At 49.3% G+C, this 16,226-nt stretch overlaps 1 protein-coding gene across 9 annotated transcripts in view; it reads right to left on the bottom strand.

Annotated features, from left to right (window-relative positions):
* Positions 1 to 8,095: 8,095 nt before the first annotated feature.
* The window catches only part of SMARCA4 (SWI/SNF related BAF chromatin remodeling complex subunit ATPase 4), a 91,287-nt gene continuing 83,156 nt past the window's right edge, over positions 8,096 to 16,226 (bottom strand). For 6 of the 9 annotated variants that reach the window (XM_070464482.1, XM_020902413.2, XM_070464475.1 and 3 more), the window contains 5 exons: positions 11,985 to 12,093; positions 11,623 to 11,724; positions 10,414 to 10,546; positions 10,176 to 10,318; positions 8,096 to 8,608 (listed from right to left, as the gene is read on the bottom strand). In XM_070464482.1, the coding sequence (XP_070320583.1) occupies positions 8,576 to 8,608; positions 10,176 to 10,318; positions 10,414 to 10,546; positions 11,623 to 11,724; positions 11,985 to 12,093 (520 nt within the window). In that variant the 3' untranslated portion in view covers positions 8,096 to 8,575. The remainder of the gene's footprint in view (positions 8,609 to 10,175; positions 10,319 to 10,413; positions 10,547 to 11,622; positions 11,725 to 11,984; positions 12,094 to 16,226) is intronic. The other 3 variants (XM_070464484.1, XM_020902418.2, XM_070464504.1) reach the window with 1 other exon arrangement.

Genomic DNA, 16,226 nt, shown 5'->3' with positions numbered 1-16,226 from the left:
GAATCTATAGATTGCTTTGGGTAGTATAGCCATTTTGACAATATTGATTCTTCCAATCCATGAACACGGTATGTTTCTCCATCTGTTTGTGTCCTCTTTGATTTCTTTCATCAGTGTTTTATAGTTTTCTATGTATAGGTCTTTTGTTTCTTTAGGTAGATATACTCCTAAGTATTTTATTCTTTTTGTTGCAATCATGAATGGTATTGTTTCCTTAATTTCTCTTTCTGGTTTCTCATTGTTAGTGTATAGGAATGCAAGGGATTTCTGTGTGTTAATTTTATATCCTGCAACTTTACTATATTCGTTGATTAGCTCTAGTAACTTTCTGGTAGAGTCTTTAGAGTTTTCTATGTAGTAGACCATGTCATCTGTAAACAGCGAGAGTTTCACTTCTTCTTTTCCTACCTGGATTCCTTTTACTTTTTTTTCTGCTCTGATTGCTGTGGCCAACACTTCCAAAACAATGTTGAATAGTAGTGGTGAGAGTGGGCACCCTTGTCTTGTTCCAGACTTCAGGGGAAATGCTTTCAATTTTTCACCATTGAGGGTAATGCTTGCTGTGGGTTTGTCATATATAGCTTTTATTATGTTGAGGTATGTTCTTTCTATTCCTGCTTTCTGGAGAGTTTTAATCATAAATGGGTGTTGAATTTTGTCAAAGGCTTTCTCTGCATCTATTGAGATCATCATATGGTTTTTATCTTTCAATTTGTTAATGTGGTGTATTACATTGATTGATTTGCAGATATTAAAGAATCCTTGCATTCCTGGGATAAAGCCCACTTAGTCATGGTGTATGATTCTTTTAATATGTTGTTGGAATTATATGTTGTTGGAATTAATATGTTGCTAGAATTTTGTTAAGGATTTTTGCATCTATGTTCATCGGTGATATTGGCCTGTAGTTTTCTTTTTTTGTGGCATCTTTGATGGTGGCCTCATAGAATGAGTTTGGAAGTTTACCTTCTGCAATTTTCTGGAAGAGTTTGAGTAAGACAGGTGTTAGCTCTTCTCTAAATTTTTGGCAGAATTCAGCTGTGAAGCCATCTGGTCCTGGGCTTTTGTTTGCTGGAAGATTTCTGATTACAGTTTCAATTTCCTTGCTTGTGATGGGTTTGTTAAGATCTTCTATTTCTTCCTGGTTCAGTTTTGGAAAGTTATACTTTTCTAAGAATTTGTCCATTTCTTCCAAGTTGTCCATTTTATTGGCATAGAGCTGCTGGTAGTAGTCTCTTATGATTCTTTGTATTTCAGAATTTTCTGTTGTGATCTCTCCATTTTCATTTCTAATTTTGTTAATTTGGTTCTTCTCCCTTTGTTTCTTAATGAGTCTTGCTAATGGTTTGTCAATTTTGTTTATTTTTTCAAAAAAACAACTTTTAGCTTTGTTGATTTTTGCTATGGGCTCTTTAGTTTCTTTTGCATTTATTTCTGCCCTAATTTTTAAGATTTCTTTCCTTCTACTAACCCTGAGGTTCTTCATTTCTTCCTTCTCTAGATGCTTTAGGTGTAGAGTTAGGTTATTTATTTGACTTTTTTCTTCTTTCTTGAGGTAAGCCTGTAATGCTATGAACCTTCCCCTTAGCACTGCTTTTACAGTGTCCCATAGGTTTTGGGTTGTTGTGTTTTCTTTTTCATTCATTTTTATGCATATTTTTATTTCTTCTATGATTTGTTGGTTATTCAGAAGCGTGTTATTTAGCCTCCATATGTTTGAATTTGTAACAATTTTTTTCCTGTAATTGAGATCTAATCTTACTGCACTGTGGTCAGAAAAGATGACTGGAATGATTTCAATTTTTTGAATTTACCAAGACTAGATTTATGGCCCAGGATGTGATCTATTCTGGAGAAGGTTCCGTGTGCACTTGAGAAAAAGGTGAAGTTGATTGTTTTGGGGTGAAATGTCCTATAGATATCAATTAGGTCTAGCTGGTCCATTGTGTCATTTAAAGTTTGTGTTTCCTTGTTAATTTTCTGTTTAGTTGATCTATCCATAGTTGTGAGTGGGGTATTAAAGTGTCCCACTATTATTGTGTTACTATTAATTTCCTCTTTCATACTCGTTAGCGTTTGCCTTACATATTGCGGTGCTCCTATGTTGGGTGCATATATATTTATAATAGATATCTTCTTCTTGGATTGATCCTTTGATCATTATGTAGTGTCCATCTTTGTCTCTTTTTACAGCCTTTATTTGACAGTCTATTTTATCTGATATGAGCATTGCGATTCCTGCTTTCTTTTGTTCTCCATTTGCATGAAATATTTTTTCCCAGCCCTTCACTTTTAGTCTGTATGTGTCTCTTGTTTTGAGGTGGGTCTCTTGTAGACAGCATATATAGGGGTCTTGTTTTTGTATCCATTCAGCCAATCTTTGTCTTTTGGTTGGCGCATTCAACCTATTTACATTTAAGGTAATTATTGATAGGTATGGTCCCGTTGCCATTTATTTTGTTGTTTTGGGTTCACGTTTATACAACCTTTCTGTGTTTCCTGTCTAGAGAAGATCCTTTAGCATTTGTTGAAGAGCTGGTTTGGTGGTGCTGAATTCTCTCAGCTTTTGCTTGTCTGTAAAGCTTTTGAATTCTCCTTCATATCTGAATGAAATCCTTGCTGGGTACAGTAATCTAGGTTGTAGGTTATTCTCTTTCATTACAAGTATGTCCTGCCATTCCCTTCTGGCCTGGAAGGTTTCTATTGATAGATCAGCTGCTATCCTTATGGGAATCCCTTTGTGTGTTGTTGTTTCTCCCTTGCTGCTTTTAATATTTGTTCTTTGTGTTTGATCTTTGTTAATTTGATTAATATGTGCCTTGGGGTGTTTGTCTTGGGTTTATCCTGTTGGGGACTCTCTGGGTTTCTTGGACTTGGGTGGCTATTTCCTTCCCCATTTTAGCGAAGTTTTCAGCTATTATCTCCTCTAGAATTTTCTCATGGCCTTTCTTTTTGTCTTCTTCTTCTGGGACTCCTATGATTCAAATGTTGGGGCGTTTCACATTGTCCCAGAGGTCCCTGAGGTTGTCCTCATTTCTTTTGATTCTTTTTTCTTTTTTCCTCTCTGCTTCATTTATTTCCACCATTTTATCTTCTACCTCACTTATCCTATCTCCTGTCTCCGTTATTCTACTCTTGGTTCCCTCCAGAGTGTTTTTGATCTCATTTATTGCATTATTCATTTTTAATTGACTCTTTTTTATTTCTTCTAGGTCTTTATTAAACATTTCTTGCATCTTCTCAATCTTTGTCTCCAGGCTATTTATCTGTAACTCCATTTTGTTTTCAAGATTTTGGATCATTTTTATTATCATTATTCTAAATTCTTTTTCAGGTAGATTCCCTATCTCCTCTTCTTTTGTTTGACTTGGTGGGCATTTTTCATGTTCCTTTACCTGTTGGGTATTTCTCTGCCTTTTCATCTTGTTTAGATTGCTGTGTTTGGAGTGGGCTTTCTGTATTCTGGAGGTCTGTGGTTCCTTTTTATTGTGGAGGTTTCACCCAGTGGGTGGGGTTGGATGATTGGCTTGTCAAGGTTTCCCGGTTAGGGAAGCTTGTGTCGGTGTTCTGGTGCGTGGAACTGGATTTCTTCTCTCTGGAGTGCAATGGAGTGCCCAGTAGTGAGTTTTGCAATGGGTCTATGTGTTAAGTGTGACTTTGGGCAGCCTGTATGTTGACGCTCTGGGCTATGTTTCTGCGTTGCTGGAGAATTTGTGTGGTATGTCTTGCTCTGAAATTTACTGGCTCTTGGGTGGTGGTTGGTTTCAGTGTAGGTATGGAGGCTTTTGGATGGTCTCTTATTCCTTAATGTTCCATGTATTCAGGAGTTTTCTGGTGTTCTCCAGTTTTGGGCTTAAGTCTCCTGCCTCTGGATTTCAGTTTTATTCTTCCAGTAGTCTCAAGACTTCTCCAACTATACAGCAATGATAATAAAACTTCTAGGTTAATGGTGAAAAGATTCTCCACTGTGAGGGACACCCAGAGAGGTTCACAGAGTTACATGAAAAAGAGGAGAGGGAGGAGGGAGATAGAGATGAGCAGGAGGAGAAAAAGGGGGACTCAAGAGGAGACAGATCTATGCAGTTGTCTGTTCCCAAAGTGTTCTCCGTAGCCCAGACACCCACAAAGATTCACAGAATTGGATTGGAAAGAGAAGGGAAAAAGAGGAAGTAGAGGTGTTCTAAGGTAGAAAACGGAGAGTCAAAAGTGGGAGAGAGTAATCAACACACTCCTGAATAAAAATGGGAACTGAATATTGGATTCTTAAATGTCCAAAATTTATATCACATACTGAAAAACAAAAATTAAAAATCTAGAGTAGAGGTTAGACTCTTAAAGATACAATATTAAAAACAAAAACACAAAAAATTTTAGAGATATATATGAAGTTTGATTTAAAAATAGGGCTTCTTTTTTTTTTGCAAGGTTATAATGAAATGAAAATGAAAATTAAGTAGTAGAGGAATAATAGAGGACTTTAAAAGAAAATAAGAGAAAAAGAAAAGAAAAGAAAAGAAACAAAATTCAAGAAAAAAAATTTTTTTCCTAATTAAAAAAATCATAAAAATATATGAAAATGAAAGTTAAGGAGTAGTGGGGGAGTAATAGGGAATTTTAAAAGAAAATAAAAGAGAAAAAAAAGAAAAGAAAAGTGTTTTTTTTTTTTTTTTAAATTAACAACAACAAAAAAGGTAAAAATATATCTAGGAATTTCTCTGGAGCTGTTGCGGTCAGTGTGGGTTCGGTTCAGTTTCAGATAGCTCCTCGTTCCAGCTTACACTTCTCAATATCTATAGGCCCCTTCCAGTGTAGTCAGTGTTCTCTACAGGGATTTTAATCTGTTGCACTGGTCCCTTCTGAAGCCATTCCCTTGGTTTATTTGGCTTCTGTTTGCTGGTCTCTTCAGTGCCTAATTTCCACCCTGACACAGGCGGGCAGGGGTGGTCTCTCGTTCAGGTTCGCTAGTTCCGTCGCGCTGCGGGGAGGGAGGGGAACTGCTTTCCTGTCTACGCTGCTCAGGCTCCCGGCTGCTCTATATGGAGCGGGCCCTGCATTGCGCGCGGTTCCAGTTTTCGGGTATTCCACAAAAGCGCGGACTCGGTTGCGCCTGCGTTTTGTGCCTTCCCCGCCCGAGCAGCTCAGGCAGCCAGGAGCTTGACGGGCGCACTCTCCCCGGGTGCGGTGCGCCTTCTCCCCTCTGCGGCCCCAGCCTCAGTTTCCGCCCGCGCCGGTTGGGTGCGTGTGCCATCTCAGGAAGTCTTTGGTTAGAAACTGGAGGCCTGTTTGCAGTGTGGTAGGGGATGCTGTCTCTGGGGCCAAGTTTGCCCCTTTCCCCTCCCATCTGCCTCTTGCCTCCCCCGGGGCTGGGCCGGTCTGTCGCAGGCTAGCTCTTCTCTGGACTTGCTCAGATCCTTTGTTCTGCCGGCAGTGTGTTCGGGCCCGTTAATTTTCTGTCTCTCTTTTGCTATCCCACAGTTTAAGTTGGAATCTCACAAAAGCTCCCTCCGATTGCCCTCAGGGCACTCAGGCCCGGTCCTTACCCTAAGCAATGCCGCCCGCTCCTCTCCGTTCCGCCCCCACTTGCTGGTGGCGGATGCGGGCATCTGGGGTACTTTTCTGCTGGGAGCTGCTTTTAGGCATGTAATCTGTGGGTTTTATTTATTTTTCCCTCCCAGTTAGGTTGCCCTCCGAGATTCGAAAACGTCCCCCAGACCCGCCAGTGCGAGGGTTTCCTGGTGTTTGGAAACTTCCTCTATTGACTCCCTTCCCTGGTCGGGTCTCCATCCCTAGCTCTTTTGTCTCTCTTTTTATCTTTTATATTTTGTCCTACCTCCTTTTGAAGACAATGGGCTGCTTTTCTGGGCTCCTGATGTCCTCAGCTAGCGATCAGAAGTTGTTTTGTGAAGTTTCTCTGCATTCAGTTGTTCTTTCAATGAATTTGTAGGGGAGAAAGTGGTCTCCCCATCCTGTTCCTCCGCCATCTTGGCTCCTCCCCTCAGCTCTGAGTCTTAACCACTGAACGGCCATGGAAGCACCCCCGCAAAAGCAGACTTTCAAAATGACATGTGAGTATCTTGGCAAAAGAATTCCAAACAGGCAACCATAAAAAAGTAGAGAATTGTCAGAAACAACCCACATCAGGGTGCTGCAGACTAATTAAAGGCATTAAACAAATTAAGAAAGATTTACTCAAGAATAACTACTAAGTGGGAAGGTAAGAACAGTGGGAGATTATGGTGTTTTGGCTTCCCAGCTCCTACTGGCCAGGACAAGCCGTGAACATCAGTGTGGGAGTGGGCTGACTTGGAGCTAAGTAACACTTCAGGCCACTGGGTGAATTGGATACAGTAGAGATCTCAGAGTGGAGTGTATGGGGAAGGCCAAGGTCTCCTCACTGAGGTTGAGATCCTGGTGGCAACAGATTGGTAACCTAGTCAGGATAGATCTCTCTCATGTCAAAGTCTGGAGCTGGTGCCTCAGTGTTGGATAAGAGCCTCTATGTTGTTCCTTTAGTATTTGCGCCCCTATGCACAGCATCACCTCATGGCCCAACATGGCTGCTGGTGTACCATCTATCGTCAGGAGGTTGAATGAAACAGCTGGCCCCATGTATCGTGAGGGTCTGAAAAGGTGCATATATGCACCAGGCTGCATGAGAGCCGGAGAGACTCCATCGACCCACAAATGCAGGCAACCTGCCCTGCAGAAGGCCATGTGCACATGCTGAGAAAATGTAAGAGGGCGGGCAAGAAACAAAAGGCAGGTCTGGCTTGCAAACTGGCCCGAGCACAGGCCCCAGGCTTGAGCCTCACTGACTCATGGGTTTGAGCACAACCTCCAAGCCATCGCTCGCTGGCCCCGAAGCTAGACCAAACAAGGGGTGACTTCCAGAGGGAGTCAGCCTAAAAATAATGAAAAGCAGAAACTCAAAAATTGAGCAGAGACATCAACAGCTGCACATCGTGCGGGAGAGGGACCCTACAGAGTCGGCTCAGCATTTACTAAAACAAACAGAACACGCACGCCACCATGACAACTCCATTTGTGCAGGGAAAGAGGAATTCAAAGTTGCTAAAATCTTATTATTTAAAAAAATGTCCATTTCTTAAAATCATTTATTTATTTATTTGGCTGTGTTGGATCACGGCTGAGGCATGTGGATCTTTCGTTGTGGCACCTGGATTCTCTAGCTGGGGTGTGTGGGCTGAGTTGTTCTGTGGTATATGGGATCTTAGTTCCTTGGCCAGGGATCAAACCCACATCCCCCTGCATTGCAAGGCAGATTCTTAACCACTGCTCTTTTACTACCAGGGGTGTAGGTTCAATCCCTGGTCAGGGAGCTGGGGTCCCACAGGCCACAAGGCATGGCCAAAAACAAAGCCTGTTTTTGACAAAAAAAAAAAAAAGGCAGTATGACATGCAAACAAACAGCTAAGTGTGACCTACCCTGAGGGGAAAAAAAAGTCAGTCAATAGAAATGTTCTCTGAGGGAGTCCAGATATTGTACTTCACAGCAGTCAGTATAAACATATTTATAAAACTAAAGTGAACGATGTTTGAAGAATTTAAGGCAAATATGACGACAGTGACTGACGGATACAAGATCTTAGGGAGACACAGAAACTACAGAATAGGACCGAAAGCAAGTCCTGGCTTTGGAAGCTCTCCCTCACCACCTGGGTCCCAATGCCCTGGGGCTCCTGCGCCAGGACTCAGACTGCCGAGAGGCACCTGCCTGTTCACCTGTCTTCCTGACCCCACCGTGGCTGCAAGGGGCAGGGACTGCTCTGTCTGCTCTCTGCATGACATGGTGGGCTTAAACAAACGATGGGGAAGGGCAGTGGTCAGAGACCCAGAGAGAGTCCAGGCTGCTGGTCAAGATGCTGTGGCATCCAGGCAAGGTTTTCCTTTGCTCGGGCCTCAGTGTCTACCCCTGGGAAATGGGCCTTCTCCGAGGATCTGGTGACAGGAGGACAGGACTGCAGACACAGCGAGGCCCCACCCAAGGCCCCAGGGCCTTGCATCACTTGGGTAGGTGGCTGTAGACATTCGCCCCATGCCAGGAGCCGGGAATGAGTCCAGCAGAAGCCAAGACTTTTGTTGGAGGTTTAATTTATTACTGTTTGACATCCAGTGACACTGACATACCCTCGCCGGGCCTGTGGACCCCCGGCCCCGGCGAGTCTGACCTGTCCAATAAAATACAGTACGAGGAGTGGACGGCTACACACATGCATCCACAGCTTTAAACTACAGTGATTCCAAACTGCGGCCGAAACAGTACTGCCAGGGAAAGAAAAGAAAAACAGGTGTCATGTGTTCCCCAATTCATAATTCTTTTTTTTTTTCTCCTTTTAAACAGTTAATGCTGTTACAAACGCTACTGATGCCAGGACAGGGCCAGACACAGACAGTCCTACATCTTCTCTGCCGTATAAATATGGAAGATTTTCGTTTATACAGTTTTTATCCCAAGTCTGAAACTACATCTGCTGCTACCCGTTACTGCTAAGGGCTAACACCGTCTCGGCTCTGGAACGAGGGGCTCAGGGTCGAGACTCTGGAATGTCGGGACTCAGTCTTCCTCGCTGCCACTTCCTGAGCGGTCCTGGGAGGGGGAAAGGAGGAGAGAGTGTGAGTCAGCCTGGCCCCTGGGAGCACCCAGACAGCATGTGGGATCTTAGTTCCCCGAGCAGGGATTGAACCTGTGCCCCTCTGCAGTGGAAGTGCAGAGTTTTAACCACTAGAACACCAGGGAAGTCCCCAACCTTTGCTTTAAATATACTTAATCACCAGTGCAGGCAGAACTGCCTTGTCCACAAAGGCAGGAGATGGGGTGGAGTGACCTTTGCCCTCAGTCCCTGCTGCCAAGGTCACACCCAAATGTCATTTTCTCCCAAGGATTGGCCCTGCACCCTCACATTGACTCCTTCTTGGTTCCTGGGAAGCAGGTTGGGCCTTCTCGGCTCCGTCCCACTGCTGTCTGCCTGTTCCTGGGCCCCTGACTTGTGGGGTTTTGTTTGTATTTGTGGCTGAGCCTCAAGGTCTGTGGTATTTTAGTTTCCTGACCAGGTATTAAACCCGGGCCCTCAGCCGTGAAAGTGCTGAGTCTTAACCACTGATCACCACGGAATTCCTCTGACCTGAGGCTTTAAAACCACCTTGGCTATTCCTGACCACGTACAATCTCTGCTCTTCTGTGTAAACATTTTAAACACCTTAGCAAGGCCCACAGAAGGTGCTGCTGGATCCAGACTGGGCAGATAGGGAGCTGGACAGCCCAGACTCTCCTGGCCACAAACAAGGCCACTGCTCCCCGTGTTCAGAATGTCATTAATGTCCCTGTAAGACCATGGACGTCAGCAGTCAGGATTATTCTGAGGCACTGGGTTTTGCTGTTACTGCAAATAGCTCTACAAGAAGACTAATGAAGATGAAATGGTGCTTGTCAAGCTTTGTGCTGGGAGCCGGAACCCATGAAATGCACTTGACCTCCCTGCTTTGTGGAAGTGGAGGCAGGCTCATAGGTGAGGCAAACGGCCCAGGTCCTGCAGCAGGGAAGGGCCACGCGTCCAGGTGGAAGCCAGAGGGCAAAACTTAAGACTGTACAGGCTCAGTGCTCCTGCAGTTCTCGCAGCTCCTTCCTGATGTGCCTGGGGGACCATCACCCAGGTACCACTCACAGCCCCGTTCATGGTGTCAGCTCCCCTGCTGATATGACTGTGGTCTATGGGACTTTCGCTTTCTGTTTGCTTTATTCAACGCACTACCACTGTCTGGAAACCCTCCGAGACAGGCCAGGACAGAGCCACAAGTAGAGGCCTGGGGTTCACAGTGTGGTGAGGATACCACAGCACTGGGGGAGGGGGGACAGTCTCTCTGGGGGCATCTCCAATCTCCCCGCCTCCCACCCCTACACGGTTGGCCTGGGGGCTGGGCAGTGGGAACTGTTGGGGGTCAGGTGGGGAGGAGGGATGCCCTGTCTGAACCCCAGACGCCCAGTGGCTCCAAAAGCACTGGTTCCAGGGCTGCATGGACTTGGGTTTGAGTCCTGTGCTCTGTAACACTGAGGCTCGTCTTTGGATTGGGGGTCTGAAAACATCCCACAGGTCTAGGACTTGGCAAGAAGAATGGATGCCCGGTGAGCTGCCCGCCCCGGGGTGAGGGGACCTCACCTCCTCCTGCTCCTCCTCGCTGTCATCGTCGCTCACCACCGGCTTGGCCCTGGACCCACGGCTCGGCCGCCGCCGGCTCCCCTTGAGCCGATCCTGGGCCTTCTCCTTCCGGCCGAGCTTGATCTTTACTTTGACTGAGCGAGCTGGGGAGGGGACCAGAAGGAAAAGAGACGTGAGCGCAGGGCCCCAGGGTGTCTCGGGGTGGATGTGACCTCCCACCCCCGCCCCCGGGACTCACACTCTGACTCGGAGCCCTCCTCCTCGCCCTCCTCCTCCTCCTCGCTCTCCTCCCCTTCACTGTCGTCCTCCTTCTCGATCTTCTGCCGCACGCTGGTGAAGACTGACTGCAGGACGATGGAGTCTTCGTAGATCTGGGTGGACACACGTGGGGCTCAGGTCGGGGGCCCGATGGACGGCTGCCTGCCCACCCGCCTGGTCCCAGATGAGGGACAGCTCAATGAAGGTCAGGCGTTCCTCTTTTTTTTTTAAAGTATTTATTTGGCTGAACTGGGTCTTAGTTGTGGCACATGAACTCTCAGTTGTGGCATGTGGGAACTAAAGTTCCCTGACCAAGGATTGAACCTGAGTTCCCTGCATTGGGAGCACAGACTCTTAGCCACTGGACCACCAGGGAAGTCCCCCTCCCTCCCCTTGAAGAATCACAGCAAGCGCCCTGTTAAAGGCTCTGAGAGGGCCTGCAGTTTAGTGTCAGAAACGCACGGCCTCACTGAAGCCAGCGTTCCCTCCAACGTGTATGCCTCTCAAGTCTTTGCCAGGAGGCACTCATCGCGGCAATGAGGACGCTGCCGGGCTGAGGCTGTGCGTGCGCCTCACCACAGGGCAGGACGCAGCACGGGGCTGGGCATCCTTGCAAAGGCGGCCCTGAGTGCGTGAGCCTCTCCACAGGGCAGGACGCAGCACGGGGCTGGGCGTCCTTGCAAAGGCGGCCCTGAGTGCGTGAGCCTCTCCACAGGGCAGGACCCAGCACGGGGCTGGGCGTCCTTGCAAAGGCGGCCCTGAGTGCGTGAGCCTCTCCACAGGGCAGGACGCAGCACGGGGCTGGGCGACCTTGCAAAGGCGGCCCTGAGTGCGTGAGCCTCTCCACAGGGCAGGACGCAGCACGGGGCTGGGTGTCCTTGCAAAGGCGGCCCTGAGTGCGTGAGCCTCACCACAGGGCAGGACGCAGCACGGGGCTGGGTGTCCTTGCAAAGGCGGCCCTGAGTGACTGCCCACCAGATTCCGGGGCGCTCGTGGAGCGCCCAGGGCCCCCCGGAGGGCCAGGACCGAGTCTATTTCTTCTGCTTTGCTCATCTTTATCTTCCGCTACGTTTGCAGTAAAGAACACATACGGCCTCTGTAATGAGTGATGTGCTCCGGGGTGTAGGGAACCTTTACCTGAACTGGTCCATTCACGGGCGTGGGGGAGTGGGGGCCCAGGACCACTCACCAGGGAGCCCTCCAGGTTGAAGGTCTGCGCGTTCTGACACAGCAGCATCACGTCCTTCTCCAGGTCGTTGAGGCTGCGGTACTTGTGGTTGCGGATGCGCTCCTGTGGGCAGGAGAAGTGGCCTTATCTCAGGGTCCCCTGGCACCCGGGGTCCCAGCTGCCTAAGGCGAGGTCACAGTAGAACTCCCCGGCTCTGTGCGGACTTGGGGGTCCAGCTGTGGGTGATGGGGTCGCCTGCCACATCCTTAGGCTCCCAGTGGCCAATGACGAGGGCCCCTGGTGGGGGGGTCCCAAGGCCCAAGACCAAGAACCCCTGCTCCCACGTCCCATGGCTCTAAGCACTCAACTCAGCTCGGGGTTACCTTTATCTTCTTGAAGTCCACAGGCTTGCGGATGAGCTCATAGTATTCAGGCAGCTCCTTGCGGGATGGCAGCTGGATGAACACCTCGCTGAGCTGGCGTCCACTGCTGCTGTAAGGAGAGAAGTGGCTGCGTCACTCGCAGGCCGTGTTTGCCGGGGAGCCCCCACCTCTGCCTGGCACCCTCCCCTCAACAACCACCCCCGTGCACCGGGCGCTGAAGGACAGAGACGGTGAGAAATTTTAAAGTCCACTTGGGAGTCATTTCCTGTATGTGAGCTGACTCGTGAGTTCTGGAACATTCCCGAGGGGCAGCCAAGCAGAGAGGTCTGCTGTTGCATCTGTACGGAGGCTCTGAACTCACCCACCTCCCCCGACCCCAGCCCTGGAGGAAACAGCATCACGTGCCACACGCAGCAAGAGCCTTGGCACCTGTAAGAGGGAGAACACTATTTCCATATGACCCAGAAATCAGTTTGCTCGTGTTGGGAGTGTTAAGTGCCAGTGTTTTCAGAGATGGGTTTTCCAAGCATGTCGTGCCTCTCCCAGATGGCACTCATGAGCAGTGAACTTCACAGAACCAGGCAAAAACCCAAGGAGTCTAGACGCCCCCCGACAAGATGCTAATGGGCGACTAGAGCTGTTTCCTAGTTCTTTCCACTAAGCAGAGCTGGTTTTGTACCAGGGAGCAGAGGAAAGGTGAGCTGTGAATGGCCGTGAAATGAGGAACCCAAGCACTGGGCTCCGAGGCGACAACCCCATGGGGGCCTGGACAAGGAATGGCGTGAACCAACAGACACCCACCCCCAGCATCCCTTCAGCCTCCAGAATGGGGATCCTGTCCCCCAGAGAGACAGTAGCAGAGGCCCTGCGTGGCCAACCAGGGGGCTGGGGACATGGTCACCCTCCTTTCCCACTCTCCCCACCCGGGGCCCCATGTGCTCTGGCTGTGGGTTCATTCAGGTCCCCCTCGCTGCCCGGGCTCCTCCTGGCTGCTTCGCAACTCAGGCTCCTCCAGGGCAGGTCTGAGATGGTGGATTTGGTCTCAGGGGTACCAGGAGGCGGAGTACCTCTGGCCTTGCGTCAGCACTGCTGCTTTCCTGGTCTTTTCAGGACAGTTCTCATGGAACAGGGTGGCAGCCTGTCCATCTATCTGCACGTCCTGAACACATCTCATCATTGTTTTTGGTTTACCAGCCAGGAAGACAGCAGTGATGACCTGAATGCTTCTCAGGTTTTGTCGCCAGATGACCCATCTCACAGCGGCATTAGGGAGCAGCTTGGCCAGGACTGCCTCACCCCCGAGGCTGCTGCCATTTGCCCCTGGTCCCCCTCTCACACTCGGGGAAACACGGGGGCTGGGATCCAGGCCTTGAACATTACTGGCCTCGGACAACTACCATCTCTGGGCCAGACACACGATACACATGTTCTCAATGGACTGTTATTCCAACTGTAATGAGGAAACCGGTGAGAAGCTCAGCCAGCCCAGCCTGAACACCAGCCATGCCTCCCTGCCCAGCGTGAAGTGGGGTCACCGGTGCTCAACAAGGGCCAGCTCCCTCTTTCCTCTGGGCTGAGTTCTCAGCCACTTCCTGCCGTGTGTGCAGCTGGCAGGTCACAGACTGGGGGCGGGGAGGGGAGGCCAGCTCCAGGCCACTGTCCCGGCCCAAGGGCCCCTCCCCAGAGGAACAGGTGTCCTCTCTCTCATGAACAGGCGGGTGGGTGGTTTGGCCACAGGAGAGCTGGAATTTGTTCACATAAATTCCAAAAAAACATGAGAATAGGCATGACATACGCTGGGGCCTCTACTTCAGACGAGTGGGCTCAGGGTGATGGGAGACAAGCCAGCCCCGCTCACTCTGGGAAGCTGGTTTATGATGCTCCAGCAGGGCCCAGAGCTGCGCCCCCGACTCCTCGACCCACACATGTTCCTCCCCATGGAACCTCTGAGCAAAGGGCCCTCAGTTACCATCTCAATCGCGGTGTCATTCTACACTTCTAAGCAGGACCTGGGCCTGCAGCTGTGAAGTAACTCAAGTGCCTGGCTCAGCGGTGGATGCTGGTAATTCCGGCATTACTTCACTTTTTTTTAAAGAAACGCCAGTTTGGGGACTTCCCTAATGGTCCAGTGGCTAAGACTCTGATCTCCCAATGCAGGGGGGCCGGGTTCGATCCCTGGTCAGGCAACTAGACCCCCACATGCCGCAACTAAAGATCTTGTGTGTTGCAATGCAGAGTCAATGCAGCCAAGTTGAATAAACAAATAAGTTAATTAAAAAAGAAAACAATAACGAAAAAACGAAACGCCAGTTTTAAATCCACTAAATTCATTCTGCAGCTAACGGGCATGCATGTGGTGCTAAGGCTATGTACCTGCCTGTAGCATCACACAGGTGACCTGGCCTCAGGATACATGGGGCCCTTCAGGGAACTTAGGAAGGGGGACTCTAGCGCCACTACACAGAAGAACATTTCATAGTAAAAACCCTCTCACAAATCTCTGGGGGAACCTTTTCCCTAAGGAATGAAGGCCCACCTGGCCTGAAAACTGTTGTCTGGTGCGTTGTGCTGAGCACGGATGGCCGGGGACTGGTCACGTGAGAGGGAGGGGCACAGTGCCAGGGCCACAGGGACTCTGAAAACCATCCTGACAATGCAGACCTCTTGGAAAGCTCCTGCTGTAAAACTCTGGTTGCCAAAGTGCTGAGAGATCCTCTTTTGTCTTCAGAAATCCCCTGGAGAGCCCCTCACCCCCAACCCCTATGCACTGGGGCTGCGAGCCTTCCAGGTTTGCTCACCAAGTCCCTCCTTGCTGGGACCAGAATCCACGGTGCTCTGGGGGCTGCCTGGCTCTCCAGGATAGGCGGCCCATCTGATATCAGTGTCTCTCTCTACCTGCTCAGTCGCCTCAGAATCACCCAAACAGCTGCTCCCCCAGGGAACCCTGGCTCCCGCCCTTGCCTCAATATAAACATCACCTCCAAGACACCTAGTAATAAAAATGGATGACTGAGGTGGAAGACAGAAAGGCAGGGGACTTCCCTGGTGATCCAGTGGCTAAGACTCCATGCTCCCAATGTTGGGGGGTGGGGGGTGGTGCACCCAGGGTTCAATCCCTGGTCAGGGAGCTACAACCCACATGCTGCAACTAAGAGTTTGTATGCCACAAGTGAGATCTGGTGCAGCCAAATAAGCAAATAAATATTAAAGAAAAAAGACAAAGGCACAGATCTTCATTTACTCACTCCTGTGAGCCTCCCCAGCCTCCAGGACTTGGCTGAGCCTGGCCTGCTCTTGAACTTCAGGCCATGAGACCCCACAGGCTGCGCCCGCAGGCGTGGCCGCCCCCCTGCACGGCCCCGTGAGGCCTGCTCTTGTCGGCCCTTGTGCTGCGCCACATGCCCCATGGTGGGCACGTGCACAGTCCGCTTGTCCCCTGCTGGTGACAGGAACCTGGGCTATGGTCTGAGATTCATGGTGAGCAGCCGCAGACGCTGTGTTCCAGCTCTTGGCCTGCATTACGTGGGAAGGTACCTGGGGGCTGGGGGACCTGGTCCTGGAGGCAGGGGCACTCAGTTTTGGTAGCAACTAAACCCACGTTCGCTCCTCCAGCTTTGAGTTAGCCATCTACCAGCATCTCTTGTTGTTTTCCCATCCAAGTACTAACCAGGCCCAACCCTGCTTAGCTTCTGAGATCAGACGAGCTCATGTGCACTCAGGGTGGGATGGCCATAGAATTTCCTGTGGTTTTAATTCATGTCTCCTTGCTGAGCAGCGAAGCCGGGCACATCATCACAGGTATACTGGTCAGGTGATGACCTCTCCCAGGCAGTCCTTGTTTTCTTACTTTTTTCTCCTGGGGAATCCTGTGTAGGGCACATTTATTGTAAACACCTGCTCCAGTCATGGCATATCTTTTTAAAAAAAAAATATTTGGCTGCTCTGGGTCTCAGCTTGGCATGCAGGATCTTTAGTTGTGGCGTGTGGGATCTAGTTCTCCAACCAGGGATTGAACCCTGGGCCCCTGCCTTGGGAGCACGGAGTCACAGCCACTGGACCACCAGGGAGGTCCCCCACGGTGTGTCTTCTTACTCCTTTGATGGTGTCTTTTGACGAAGGGGCCTTAGTTTTAATCTGAGTCCAATTTACCAATATTTCCTTTTATACCTGGTATTTTTTGTCTTGTGAAAAAAATCTTTGTCTACCCCAAGGTCACTATTGGTCACCCCAAGAACTATTCTG

This window comes from Odocoileus virginianus, chromosome 3 (genome assembly GCF_023699985.2).
Source record: "Odocoileus virginianus isolate 20LAN1187 ecotype Illinois chromosome 3, Ovbor_1.2, whole genome shotgun sequence".
Classification (NCBI taxonomy): domain Eukaryota; kingdom Metazoa; phylum Chordata; class Mammalia; order Artiodactyla; family Cervidae; genus Odocoileus; species Odocoileus virginianus.
Note: the sequence above shows the minus strand (reverse complement) of the source record. Positions and strands in the feature narration are given on the sequence as shown.